This window comes from Notechis scutatus, chromosome 8 (genome assembly GCF_049901735.1).
Source record: "Notechis scutatus isolate UNSWTSFEM ecotype Mainland chromosome 8, rNotScu1.2, whole genome shotgun sequence".
NCBI lineage: Eukaryota > Metazoa > Chordata > Lepidosauria > Squamata > Elapidae > Notechis > Notechis scutatus.
The window spans coordinates 11,444,147-11,456,813 of NC_142016.1; the positions used below are offsets into that span (position 1 = coordinate 11,444,147).

At 40.8% G+C, this 12,667-nt stretch overlaps 1 protein-coding gene across 7 annotated transcripts in view; it reads left to right on the plus strand.

The window, feature by feature from the left end:
- Positions 1-12,667, plus strand: part of RPS6KA1 (ribosomal protein S6 kinase A1) — a 102,194-nt gene that overhangs the window by 50,095 nt on the left and 39,432 nt on the right. For 6 of the 7 annotated variants that reach the window (XM_026676053.2, XM_026676056.2, XM_087970653.1 and 3 more), the window contains one exon: positions 9,156-9,206. The exons of the other annotated variant lie outside the window; for it this stretch is intronic. In XM_026676053.2, coding sequence (XP_026531838.1) covers positions 9,156-9,206 — 51 coding nt within the window. The remainder of the gene's footprint in view (positions 1-9,155; positions 9,207-12,667) is intronic. 7 annotated transcript variants of the gene reach the window in all.

The following is a 12,667-nucleotide window of genomic DNA, read 5'->3' on the forward strand; positions in this document are numbered from 1 at the left end:
GGCTGAACCTGGTGACTTCCTATATGCTCCCTCCTTTGGCTCTTGGTTGTTCTTCCGCTTTGCTTTTGTTTTTGTAAGAAGAATTTGTGAAGGATTGATTTCTTTATCAAAATTGCACTTCCTTCCTGAAAGAAAAGCAAGGATTTTCCTTAATTTATTAATCTTTAAGATACCATTGAGGGGGAGGGTTGGGGGGAGATATTGTTTTAACCAGAAACATAGATGAGCATTTATTTTTGCGCAGCCTTTCTTTTGATGATGAAAATAATCTAAATTCCTGGTTCTTCTTTTCACAGTAATGTATTTTTATTCATGCTTCACCTGTATCTGATCTTATTTTGCTCTTGTTTTACTTTCCGTGTGTGTGTGTGTGTGTATGTGTGTGTGTATATACCCTGTTTCTCCAACAATACGGCCTCCCCCAATAGGAAGTCCCAGCATGTTTTATAGGCATGAAAAAAAAAATAAGACCCAGCCTTATTATATGAGAAACACGGTATATATGTGTGTGTGTGTGTGTACACACATACATATATACATACATACATACATATGTTAATATACTCAAGCACTGATGAAGATGACTATGGTCCACAAGAGCTTATGTCATAATAAATCCACTTCAGTAGTCTTTAAAATGCCACAAAATTCATGGTTGCTTTTGTTGCAGGAGACTCATGTGACTAATTCTTTATAAAATTATTATTCATCAGGTAGTGTGTTCATTCAGATGTTTTTAGATGTGTTGGGGGTGCCATTTGGAAAGTAGAAGAGAAAGAAAATTTTATGTGGTGGATGGATGGAAGGAAAGGAAAGAAGGAAGGAAGAATGGACAGACAGGCAGACATGGATACATTAATGTGTGAAGCCCAAAATATCTTGAATGAAATTTAGGAACTCTTCCTTCTTTAATATTTCACAAGAAAGCAAACCTCTATATTGTTTTGATACACAGATTTCCTAAATAAGAAGAATATCTACTGGTATGTAATCTACTGGAAGTAATTTCATTGCATGAGCCTTGAGTTTCAAGGGTAGAATTAATGTAGTGGCTAAAAACAAAAGACTTGCTCTTACTTTACTGCATTTATCCTTTTTTAAAAGTCTCTATTGGATTCCTATTCTGTAATTTTTATTCACTTCTGAACATAGTTATGCAAAAGCTAAAACCGGGATTTGTGTCAGACATAGTCAGAAACTCCAAAACTGTGGTATAGTGGTTAAGATTGGATTGGCACTGGAAGATTTTGGTCTACCAGAAGGAAGAAGTTCACTGAATTTAAAGCAGTCGTTTTCTTAGCTCAGCTTACCCCGCAGGCTTCTACCCCACAATTGAGCCCAACATTTGTATTGCTAAGTGAAACATTTGTTAAGTGAGTTTTGCCCCATTTGACGACTTTTCTTGCCATAGTTGTTAAGTGAATTGCTGCAGTTGTTAAGTTAGTAAGACGGTTGTCAAGTGAATCTGACTTCCCCATTGACTTTGCTTCTCAGAAGATTGCAAAAGGTGACCATGGGACACTGCAATTGTCATAAATATGCGTGAGTTGCCAAGTATCTGAATTTTGATCATGTGACCATGGAGATGCTGCAATGGTTGTAAGTGTAAAAGAAGGTCACAAGTCACTTTTTTTCAGTGTCATAACTTTGAACGGTCACTGAATGAACTGTTGTAAGTCAAGGACTACCTGTAGTTCACTGAGATGTGAGTCAAACTGTCTGTCCTCTTCGAGTCCAACTTACTTCTCAGGGTGGTGGTTCTATGTAGCTCTGGACACTGCTTGAGGTTCTCAGGGAACGCCAAGATATAAATCTAACAAATAAATGATGTTTTTCAGTATTGACAAGGACAGAGTGCAGTGAGATGGGAGGCTATTGATCCCTACTTCTTTTCTGAAGTGCAATAACTGCTGGCTTCAAAAACACTATACTAGGCCTGCTTTAGAGCTTCACCTGGCACACAACAAGGAACCAACCTGCTGCTGGTGGCATCATGGAGGAAGGGATGAGAGAGGAAAAGGGAATTCTAGAGATGAATTTGGAATCTGAACAACTCAGCAGCACTTTTCAAAGTTCATGTAGAATATTTTTGAACTGGCGAGCTTTTTAGCAACTCTCATTTCAAAATGCAAAAGTGTACAGTGGTTTTTCCCCATGATCTCCCATAAAACCTACAGTATATCTGAAAAATTAGCACCAAGCTCCTTTCAGTATTTATTTATATAAATGGTGTTTAAGTCATATCTTTGATTCTTCCTAGATGTTGAACAGGTTTGGGGTGTATTAAGCACAGGCACTTCTGCTTCTTTCTAGCAGCAAGTTCTGCTAAGACGTGGGCGCAGTTCCTGTAATATGACAGATTGTTTACAAGCACAAAATATAATCTCAGAAGCTTCACTTGCCTGGTTGAATTCTTCTCTCCTCTCTCTTTTTCTTTCTTCCTTCTCCCTCCCTCCCTCCCTTCCTTCCTCTTTCTTTCTTTTCCTTCCTTCTTTCTATCTCCCTGCTTTCTTTCTTTCTTTCTTTCTTTCTTTCTTTCTTTCTTTCTTTCTTTCTTTCTTTCTTTCTATCTATCTATCTATCTATCTATCTATCTATCTATCTATCTATCTATCTATCTATCTATCAAAGAACTGCTGCAATTTTTCTTGTTCACTTTAGCAAAGGAGGAAATTGCTCCTTTCTTTCTGTGTTTTTGAGGTTTAGCAAGTATTTTCAGATAAACTGCCTGTAGTTCGCTTCCCCCCTTACAAGATATAACTTTAAAATATTTTGGACTAAAAGTCTTAGCAGCCCACCTAGCACACCCTCATCTAAAATGCAAAAGAAGTTTTGGTTCCTAAAACTACACAAAAGGCAGAAAAGCAACAAAATTTGTGGGTGTGTTGTTCTGTCATTCTGCAGGAAACAGAATTTGTGGGCAATAGCTCTTGAATGCCCCCATTTGAGAGCAGAGTTGTAACTTGACAGGAAACACAATTGTTTCCACAAACTCTAGTGCCCCTGTCTTTTCCTAGGAGCGGTGGTGGGGATAGATGTTGCTTCTTTCTGCACTCTTACAGTATTTCTTGTCAAAATATTTGAGTGTGTATGCACGTACTTGTACAGAAGAGACCAGGCAGAGTTTGGAATTCTTCCATGGCTGGAAATTTTGAGCCTGGTGAAGCCTGGATTTACTCTGGCTGTGCCCTTCTGTTAGGTCTCATCTCAACAGATACCTGAGCAGGCTTTAATACTTGTGGTCTTTCTCTCTCTCTCCTGTGCCCCAGTGGTTACTACTATACAGGGAAATATACTGTAAGTTCCCTTAATTGTTGAAACTGTGTTGTTCATTTTCCTTTAGGCTCTTCATTGTGAGGGCAAACTTCAGAAATGACCAAATAAGCAGAAGAGTTTCTCTTTTTCCATTTTGAAATTGTGATTTAATTCCATTCCTTAGCCAAAAAAGTGAAATGACATGCAGGGTGACCAGATTATCTATCTATCTATCTATCTATCTATCTATCTATCTATCTATCTATCTATCTATCTATCATCTATCTATCTATCTATCTATCTATCTATCTATCTATCTATCTATCTATTTATCTATCTATCTATCTCAGGATACACTAATTTGTATAAATTCACATACTTTTTAATGTTCATGCAAAATTTGGTTTAGCAGAAGTCTTAAGCACATATCCCTGCCACATACATTTTTTTAACAGAATGAAATGTTCATATAGCCTTGAGGTTTTTTTTGAGAGAGAGCATATTGTAGAATTCAGCAAAGTTACGGTATATTTCCCTGTATAGTAGTAACCACTGGGGCACAGGAGAGAGAGAGAAAGACCACAAGTATTAAAGCCTGCTCAGGTATCTGTTGAGATGAGACCTAACAACAGAAGGGCACAGCCAGAGTAAATCCAGGCTTCACCAGGCTCAAAATTTCCAGCCATGGAAGAATTCCAGAAACTCTGCCTGGTCTCTGTACGTGTAACATACACACTGAGAAGGTAAGCAATGATTGTAGAGTTGCTTATTCCATTTCAACTTTTCTCATTTATCCAGAGATTATTCGTAATGGAAAACATTGTCTACAAGTGAATTTATGTATTTTTGACCTGGTTCTGAAGTTTCCATGGCTGAATCCCACCCCTCCACCCCCCGGACCACATTTCAGGCACTTGGCAACCATCCACATTTATGGCCATTTGCAGTGTCCTTGCAGTCATGTGGTCTCATTTTGTAAACCAGCATTTATTTCTGGATTTTGGAGACCCCTGTGTTACAGTCTCACCATCCTGATACCATCCGATGCCTGTGAATAGGTTTGACACTAATGAGGAAGGAGTGGCAAGGCCCCATTGAAGGCATTGCTCACTTTGCCATAAAATAAAGATGTTGCTGGTGTTATTTATTGGTGAAAAGTGCAACAGAAAATTTACAAAGGGATCATCAACTACATTTCCAAGCAAGCCTCTTCATTGGCCCTTCCAGTTGCAGCTGCTGGGGAATGTAATCATCATCTCTTAAAGGGTGACAAGTTCCTGTCCCGGGAACATTATGTTAAATAATTAACAGTTATGTAAATACTAAAAAAAAAACAAATACCTGATGTGTTTATCAATCCATTAAATCAACCCTAAATTTCAGTTAGAAGTTAGTATAATAAAGGCATTTTTTCCAATCCAAGTTTATACACTGCTGGGTAAGCAGCCCTGCATGAGAGGAACAGAGAAATTTGTAATGAATACATTATTCAGCATTTTTTTTTACAATTATAGCCATATTGGCTGGGAATTCTGAAACATATTTGATTGGGAATCTTAAAACAAACAATCCATAAGGCAGATCTATTTACTAGAATACTTAGAATTTGAAACTGAAACAGTGAAATGAGAATTCTGATCTTTTGGGTTTTGTGAAGATGATCTGAATTTTTATGTATAACTGGAAGGATAAGAAGCCTGTACCAGTTTATTGATCATCCTTAGAGTTTTCCTATATTGCTTCTTCCTGATGCTCGTAATACTGTTTTTTTTAACTTGGTACGTTCAGGTGTGGTCACAATGTAGCTTGTATAATTCCCAGGCCAGCTGGACAGTCCCAGGTTAGAAAAATATTTCATAAATACCTTAAAAGTATGGCTGAAAGTAAGTGCAATTCTTGATCACCTCATCTTTGCCATCCCACCCACTCAAAAATAGTACAAAGCAACTAGTATTTTCCATTTGGGGAAGTTTTTCATAGATATCTAGACAATTAAATAGATTCTTCAGAAACTTAAAAATAGAATAATGGCAAATTTGACTAGATGGGGGCAGTGGAATTGATTCTACCTCTGCTTCATTAGAAAAATTGGCTTTCTGCATTAACAGAGCTGAACATTAGTTATGGTGCTTTCTGTGCTTGGTTGTTTGCTTGCAGATATTTCATTATCCAACTAGATAATATCAGTGTTAGTGAGTTGGAGTTTACTCCCTCTTTATATATAGTAATTTCCCCTGCCAATTTTGATGGGGTATAGTCCCTTGACTACTTCAGTTTTCTGCTTAATTATTTGTCTGGTGTTAATCCCTGCTTATCTGGGTGTTGGTTGCTGGATACAATGTGTTCTGGTCTTTTTGTTCCCTTCTTAGCTTTTTTTAATTTTTTTTTTTTTAGTGGTAGGTAAATGTGATTTATTTCTTATTATCTCTTTTGATGGCTGATTTGTCTATATGCCAAGCTTCCAGGAATTCCCTAGCATTTTTTGTTTTAGCTTGGCGTAGGATGCTCACATTTTCCCATGGTTTAGCCCAGGGGTGGGCAAACCACGGCCCGCGGGCCACATCCGGCCCGTTGGTCTGTCCAATCCGGCCCGCCCCTGAAAAAAATAGCTGGGCATGGCATATTGCCCTGCGTCGCGTGGCCCCCAAAGCTGCAAAACAGTGCGGAGCGCTCTCGGGTAGGAAAGAAAAGAAGAACTTTGCAAAGGCCTCAGCTGGGAGTTCGAAATCACCTTCGAGTGCGACCTCTCCGAAGGTGAGTCCCCGCCAATCCCCTTTTTTTCCGGGGCTTCAGGCTTAAACTTTGCAAAGGCAAAGTTTGCAAGCGGGAGCATCTTCCGGCCGAGGAGCGGGAAGGGTTCTGCCCAGGCGGGCGGGCAGGCTGCTTGGAGCGGGCTGCTTGGAGCCACCTAAAGCTAGGCCGCTGCTGGTGGAGCCTTGCCTTGCCTTGGTGCCCCGTTTCCGGCTCGGCGGTCCTGCTCGGGCGGCACTTTAAAAGCCTGCTCCCAGCACCCGAGCAACTTCCCAGCAACTTTCGGCTTCCTTTTAACTCACGGGCGCTCACTGGCCCGAGCCGCGCGGCGGGGGGAAGCCCGGAGCGCCACCGGGTTGCCTCCTCCAAGCAGCCCGCCCGCCCACCGGGCTTCCCCTCCGCTGAGCGGCTTGGGGCCAGCGCGAGCGCCCGCGAGAAAAATGAAGCCGAAAGTTGCTGGGAAGTTGCTCGGGTTTCCGGGCTTCAGGCTTAAACTTTGCACAGGCAAAGTTTGCAGGCGGGAGCATCTTCCCGCCGAGGAGAGGGAAGGTTCCGCCGGCGGGCGGCGGGCTGCTTGAGGAGGCGACCCGGTGGTGCTCCGGCAGCAGCAACAGGCAGTTCCGCCGGGCTCCACTCAGGTGTCCAGCTGGGGCTGTCAGGAGTTGCTACGCCGGCGCAGCTCCACGCGGCTCCAGTCCCACGTTGCCTTGGGACGGAAAAGGCAAAACCAGGAGCCACTGAGCCTGAGCCTCCGGTGCTGCTGCTGCCGTTGCAAAGCACCGCCGCGGCTCTTCCTTTTGCCTTTCCTTCCCGAGGCAACGGGACTGGAGCCGTGGAGCCGCGCCGGCGGTAGCAAGTCCTGACTCAGGGGCCTCCGAGGAGGGGAAGGAGGAGAAGAGGGGGGAAGGGGGCGATTCCCAAAAATCTTGTGCTGACCCGGCCCGTCTGTCAAATTTTAAAAGTCAATGCGGCCCCCGAGCCAAAAAGTTTGCCCACCCCTGGTTTAGCCTGTCCATGTGTTTTGAGATTAAGGAGTTTTCATAGTGTCTTTTGACTGCTTGTCAGAATAATGTGCTTTGCTAATCTTCTCTTCTATTGAAACATAAATTAACAATTCTTAGAATAAATTTCTGCTACCGTACTTTCCACTTGTGTACCCAGATTTGGTTCCTCTCCAAATTGTTGAGGTAGGGGATGAGAAAGGAGAATACTTCCATTTGCAAAAGGAAACTCTTATGCATGAATTGGTTATGCATATTCCAATGTCAGACTCTAAAGAAATGTGGATACTTTTCACAATGTGTTTACATACTCAGCATTCTACCCATATATATGTGGAGTCCTTTTGGTATGACTTTCAGTTTTGGTAATAATAACAATGATACTATAGACTGGAACAACAATTTTGCAACCTGAAGAATTTGGCAAAAATATGCCCTGCCTCCCCAATGTTAGAAGACAGCATAGAAATATTTTTTGCTTGTGGAAGCATTAGTTGCTTCAAGCAAACAAATCTGAATTTTCTGTTCTCTGTGCTGTAAACTGCAAATATGTGAATTGGCAAATAAGGATGCTAAATAACTTGTCTAATGTTGGTGGTGGGTGGGGGAGAGGATATTTACTTCCATTTTTGTGTGCTGGGTTTCTCGAAACAAAGGCAAACTTTTGTGGCTTCACAAATAGTGAAGTGGCATCATAGGACCTATAGCCAGACAAGAAAACTGTATTTAGTTGAGGCCCTATTCCCAACACTGTAGCTTCTGAATTCTGGCCAGTCAAAATGGTCAAGATGGCAACTGCAATAGTGCAATCAAAAGTTCTGCCTCCTATTTAATAATCAAGCAGATTTTCAGCTGCAAAGTTGTGATTGCCATCTTAATTTTTTAATCTGTGGTTACCCTGACTCTATTTGGCTTAGTAGCTTCTGGTTGTAAAATTCAAGCTGCATTTCTAGCAAGGAAGAAACCATTGGAGGGCCCCTTCCTTTTTGTGCCTGCATCAGTACAAACCAGAAATGTCATGTTCAGAATGGAAGGTTAAGATGCAAGTTTTCTATATGCACAGAGATGGAGAGAGGACTGTAGAACCCCAACAAAAGAATGGAGTTTGAAACTGATGCTGCTAGCCAAGATGGTGAATTTGACTGTCTTGATTGGAGACAATACAGGTAGTCCTCAACTTGCAACCATTTGTTCAGTGACTGTTCAAAGTTACAATAGCACTGAAAGAAATGACTTATGATGTTTTTCACACTTACGACAATTGCAGCATCCCCAAGGTCACATGATCAAAATCTAGACGTTTGGCAACTGGTTCATATTTATGGCTGTTGTGGTGTCCCAGGATCAAGGGATCACCTTTTGGAAACCTTTTGACAAGCAAAGTCAACGGGGGAGCCAGATTCACTTAACAGCCATGTTACTAACTTAACAACTGCAACGATTCACTTAACAACTGTGGCAAGAAACTTGTAAAATGGGGCTAATTTTATTTAATAACTGTTTCACTTAGCAACAGAAATTTTGGGCTCAGTTTTGAATGTAAGTCAGGGACCACCTGTATTTGGACTACTTGGAGGCTGCTGTTAGATTTCTTACAAGACAAGGGGGAAAATCAACTTTTGATTTTGAGGATTAGATTTGATGTGACCAGAGAAATATTGTGCATTTAAAATTATATGGCTGTCCATATTTGACAATATATATTCAATTAAAATTAAGACAAGAATGCATTATGAATATTGGTACTTTGGAATGTTGAACATTGGTATCTTATGATATTTTAAGTATTGGTAAAGTGGCTGTAGTATTGTTTCTGTACTGAAAAAAAGTCCCTGTTGTTATAGTTGATTAATGAATTTTTGTCACTTTTTAACTTATCCCATTATTCCCTTTCCCCTTTCCCTTTATAATTAGTTTATGTTTTAATGTTTGATTTAGAAATTTAATATTTTTTTTAACAAAATGGAACCTTAATATGTAACAGATCCTGCACTCTGCACCACACAGCCAGATCTGAAAACCACAGGAATTCACCTATGTCTTATTCCTCTTATTTGGGAATAGAGCTCAGCTTAACATCTTCGGATAAAGTTATTTGGCTATTTGTTCTTGTTCTTGCTCAGATGCTTAATCCTGTTTATTCTGCAGGCAAAGCGGGAGCCCACTTGGATTGAGAGAGACATGAAAACCACAGAGAAGGTAAGACTCAGTCAGTTATGTTCTCACCCACTTCTTAGGAAAGGTTCTTGGTTTTGCATCCCACTTTTTCAGACAGGGCAGATGCTGAGAGATGATTGATGTAGTTCTGCACTGGACTGGAGCTGAATTAATATAGGACTTCTTGCATTCTTTCCTTCTGAGGTTATAGGCTCTCTTGATGCTTTTTTGAGCCCATGTTTGGAATTGCAGAAGACTGGTGCATTTGTGCAAAAAGAAAAGGGTGTAGGGAAGATTTTAAGTTCTTGTTTCATCCCAAAAGCAGAGGAGACTAATACTAATTTTCAGGACCAATCAGCCTGGGGAGATGAAGCTAATCTGCTATTCTGCTGCATATTGCTAAAAAATTGGGGTTACTATTTCATGAACGAAGATCGCAACTGTAGGACCTATGCTAAATTTCTTGTGATTTTAGCTGTTGGGAAATCTTAGCATGGGCCCTTTAAGATAAATAATCTTAAGGGCCTTGGTGTTGGATGTCCCTTAAAATTGTGGTTCCCATTTCAAATAGTATAAATTAACTATTAAAACAAAAATAAACACACAGCCTTTCCATAAGCTGGTGTCTTTCAAATGTATTGTCTCTTGCATCTCTGCATATTCTGAGTGTTTAATAAAGTAATTAAAGCACAGTGGTTGATTTGAATTGCATTTCTTTAGTTAGTTAGCTTTTATTTGTTTATTTGTATCCCACTTTTATTATTTTTACACATAATCCAAGGGGGTGAACATATCCAACACATCTTCGTCCTCCTATTCTACCCACAACAGCAACTCTGTGAGGTGGACTGGGTTGAGAATGAATGACTGGCCCAAGGTCACCCAGCTGGCTTTCATGGCTAAGGTGGGTCTTGAACTCGCTTTATATGGCCACCCACCTAACACATGATTCTGACAGGTTAACAGTCAATTAAAAATAACCCTACATAAAGACAATTTGAAAGACAATGTAAAAATAATGTAATGTGTTTGGAGCAACTCAAAAACATAGAACCAGAACCCCAGGGATGGCTCACCCAACAGCCTGGGAGAAGAACAAAGTCTTCACTGGTTTACAGGTAATCTTTTGAGTTAGGATCACAAGTGATATTAGAATTTCCATTGCTAAGCAGGGCAATTGGTAAGTGAATCTTACCCAATTTTATGATATTTTTGCCATGGTTGTTAATCAAATGACTGCAGTTGCTAAATGAACTATGGTGATTGTTAAGCAAATCTGGCTTCCCCCGTTGTCTTTGCTTATTGGAAACCAGCTGAAAAGATCACAAATGGTGATCGTAGGACTCCAGGGTACTGCAGCTGTCGTAAATATATGCCAGTGGCCAAGCACCCAAATTTTGATCACATGATCATGGGGATGCTGTGACAGTCATAAATGCAAGGAACAGTTGTAAGTTGCTCTTTCAATGCTGTTGTAACTTCGAATGGTCACCAAATGAATGATTGTAAGTCAAAGACTATCTCTCCTAAAGGCTGTCAAAGTCAGGGCCATTCATATCTACAAAGGGTGCATAGTGTCCTCCAGTGTTCTGATGCCACTCTTGAAATCCAGAATGGTACATCTGTGAGAGTTGAATCCTTCACTCTGTTTTCAAATAGGTCTCAGTTATATATGTCCAGATCAGCCCTCTCATCCACAGATAAACCCTGCATGATGGATATCCTAGTACAACCCAACTTGGCATTCAAACAACAGAATTGTAGACCAGGCTCTCCAAGGGTCCAAAAATAGGCACAGTGGAAGAACCCTGAAAGCTGAAACATGAAATTGTTCTAAGCTATCCAGAGTGGTTCTTTGCCTCCATTCCCCTGCCATATTTCCTATATACTGATCTAGATGTCCCAAGATGTGATGTTGTATTTCTGGTTTCTGAGATGTTTTTGGGAGTGCTTTTGTCATCCATTGACCCTACTACAGAATGGTATGGTACCAATAGAAGAGAACATTTGTACTTCAGGGTTGAACTTGGTGCTTTCTGAGTTCTGAATCTGATGGCCATCAAGCTCAGAGAGCATCAAGGACAGCACAGAATTTTATGGGGAGACTCTCCATATGAACTTCTTCCTCTTGTATCCATCCTCTGCCCACCCACTGCTTCTTCCATTTTTCCTTCAAAAATCAGGATTAAGGTTGAAAAGACACACAGAAGCTTTCAGGGACAACTTACCTTAGTTCTGGAAGAACTCCAGGTCTCGCCCACATTATTTTAAGCTTAGTTTCTCAATCGACAAATAGAAAAAGACGTCTTTTAAAAGAGGAAAGGGGAAACTGGAGTTCCCAAGAAGTTAAATGCTCTGCCCATAAAAGGGCTCTCTCCATATTGTCTATGCCGCTATGGTTCCCTATTTGTATTATTTTTATTTCTACAGATGTTTTTGGGGCCATGGGGGAAAGAAAGAAGCATTCTTGAGAAAAAACAATTGGGGCCCTCAGAGAGTTATCAGTACCACTTACATGCTTTTTTTAAAAAAGGAGAAAATTGTGTCAACTAAAAATTGCCTTCCCCCATGGCCCCAGAAACATCTGTAGAAATAAAAATGCCAAGTGTCATTGGAACAATCTCATGCAGTCAAGTAAGTGCATACAGGATGCTAGTGGACATGGGCAATCCAGCGGTTGCCTGTCATGTTGCTTTGCTGCATGTCAATTTTCCATGCTTTGGTATTCAAAAGAAAAGAAACTCAATAAAAATGGAGCTAGAGTGGGCAATTTGACTTCCATTCCACCGTAACAGTTCATCCCATTTGGCATCTCAGTTAAGAAGCATATTGACTTAGATCTAGCATACAAACGCATCAGGCCATTCAAATGACCAATCAACAACTTCTCAGAATTTAAATATAGCATCAAATGAACGGCCAGGGACGTGACCAACTGACCACACAAGACATATATATAAGCTAAAGAGGAATAGAACAAGACACTTCGACCAAAGTCCCACTGATGATGACACCTAGCCTGGTAACGAAATGTTCAAGAGCTAAATGGCAAGCTCAGAGAGGAGGAAACCACTGCCAAAGTTTATCCCATTGCTTAACCCTGAAATAAATGACTAAATTTTGCTGTTATTAGAGAGGAAATTAACCCTTTCAGGGAGCAAAATCGCTGAAGTTGTAGGTAGAAGCTTGGTCTTAAGCAAAAAATAAAACTGAGACATGTGAGAGTTGAAGTGTTTGAAGTTGACATACCACAACCGGCAGTACAGAAGAGGTGCAGGCAGGAAGTTCTGTTTTAACCTTCTTTGCATTCAGAGCTAAGCAGCCCCCACACTTCCGGTGGGTTTGCTTTTATGGTGGGAGCTGGTCCTCTGTGAAATCAAGTGTGCCTGATCGGATGGTGTGCCTGTAGCCTTCAACCATGTTCCTGTAGAGATCTTGCAGCTGGCGATGGGCTGTTTTGACCAGGATGGGACAGTGGAAATGGCTAAGCAGCTCAAGCTTCC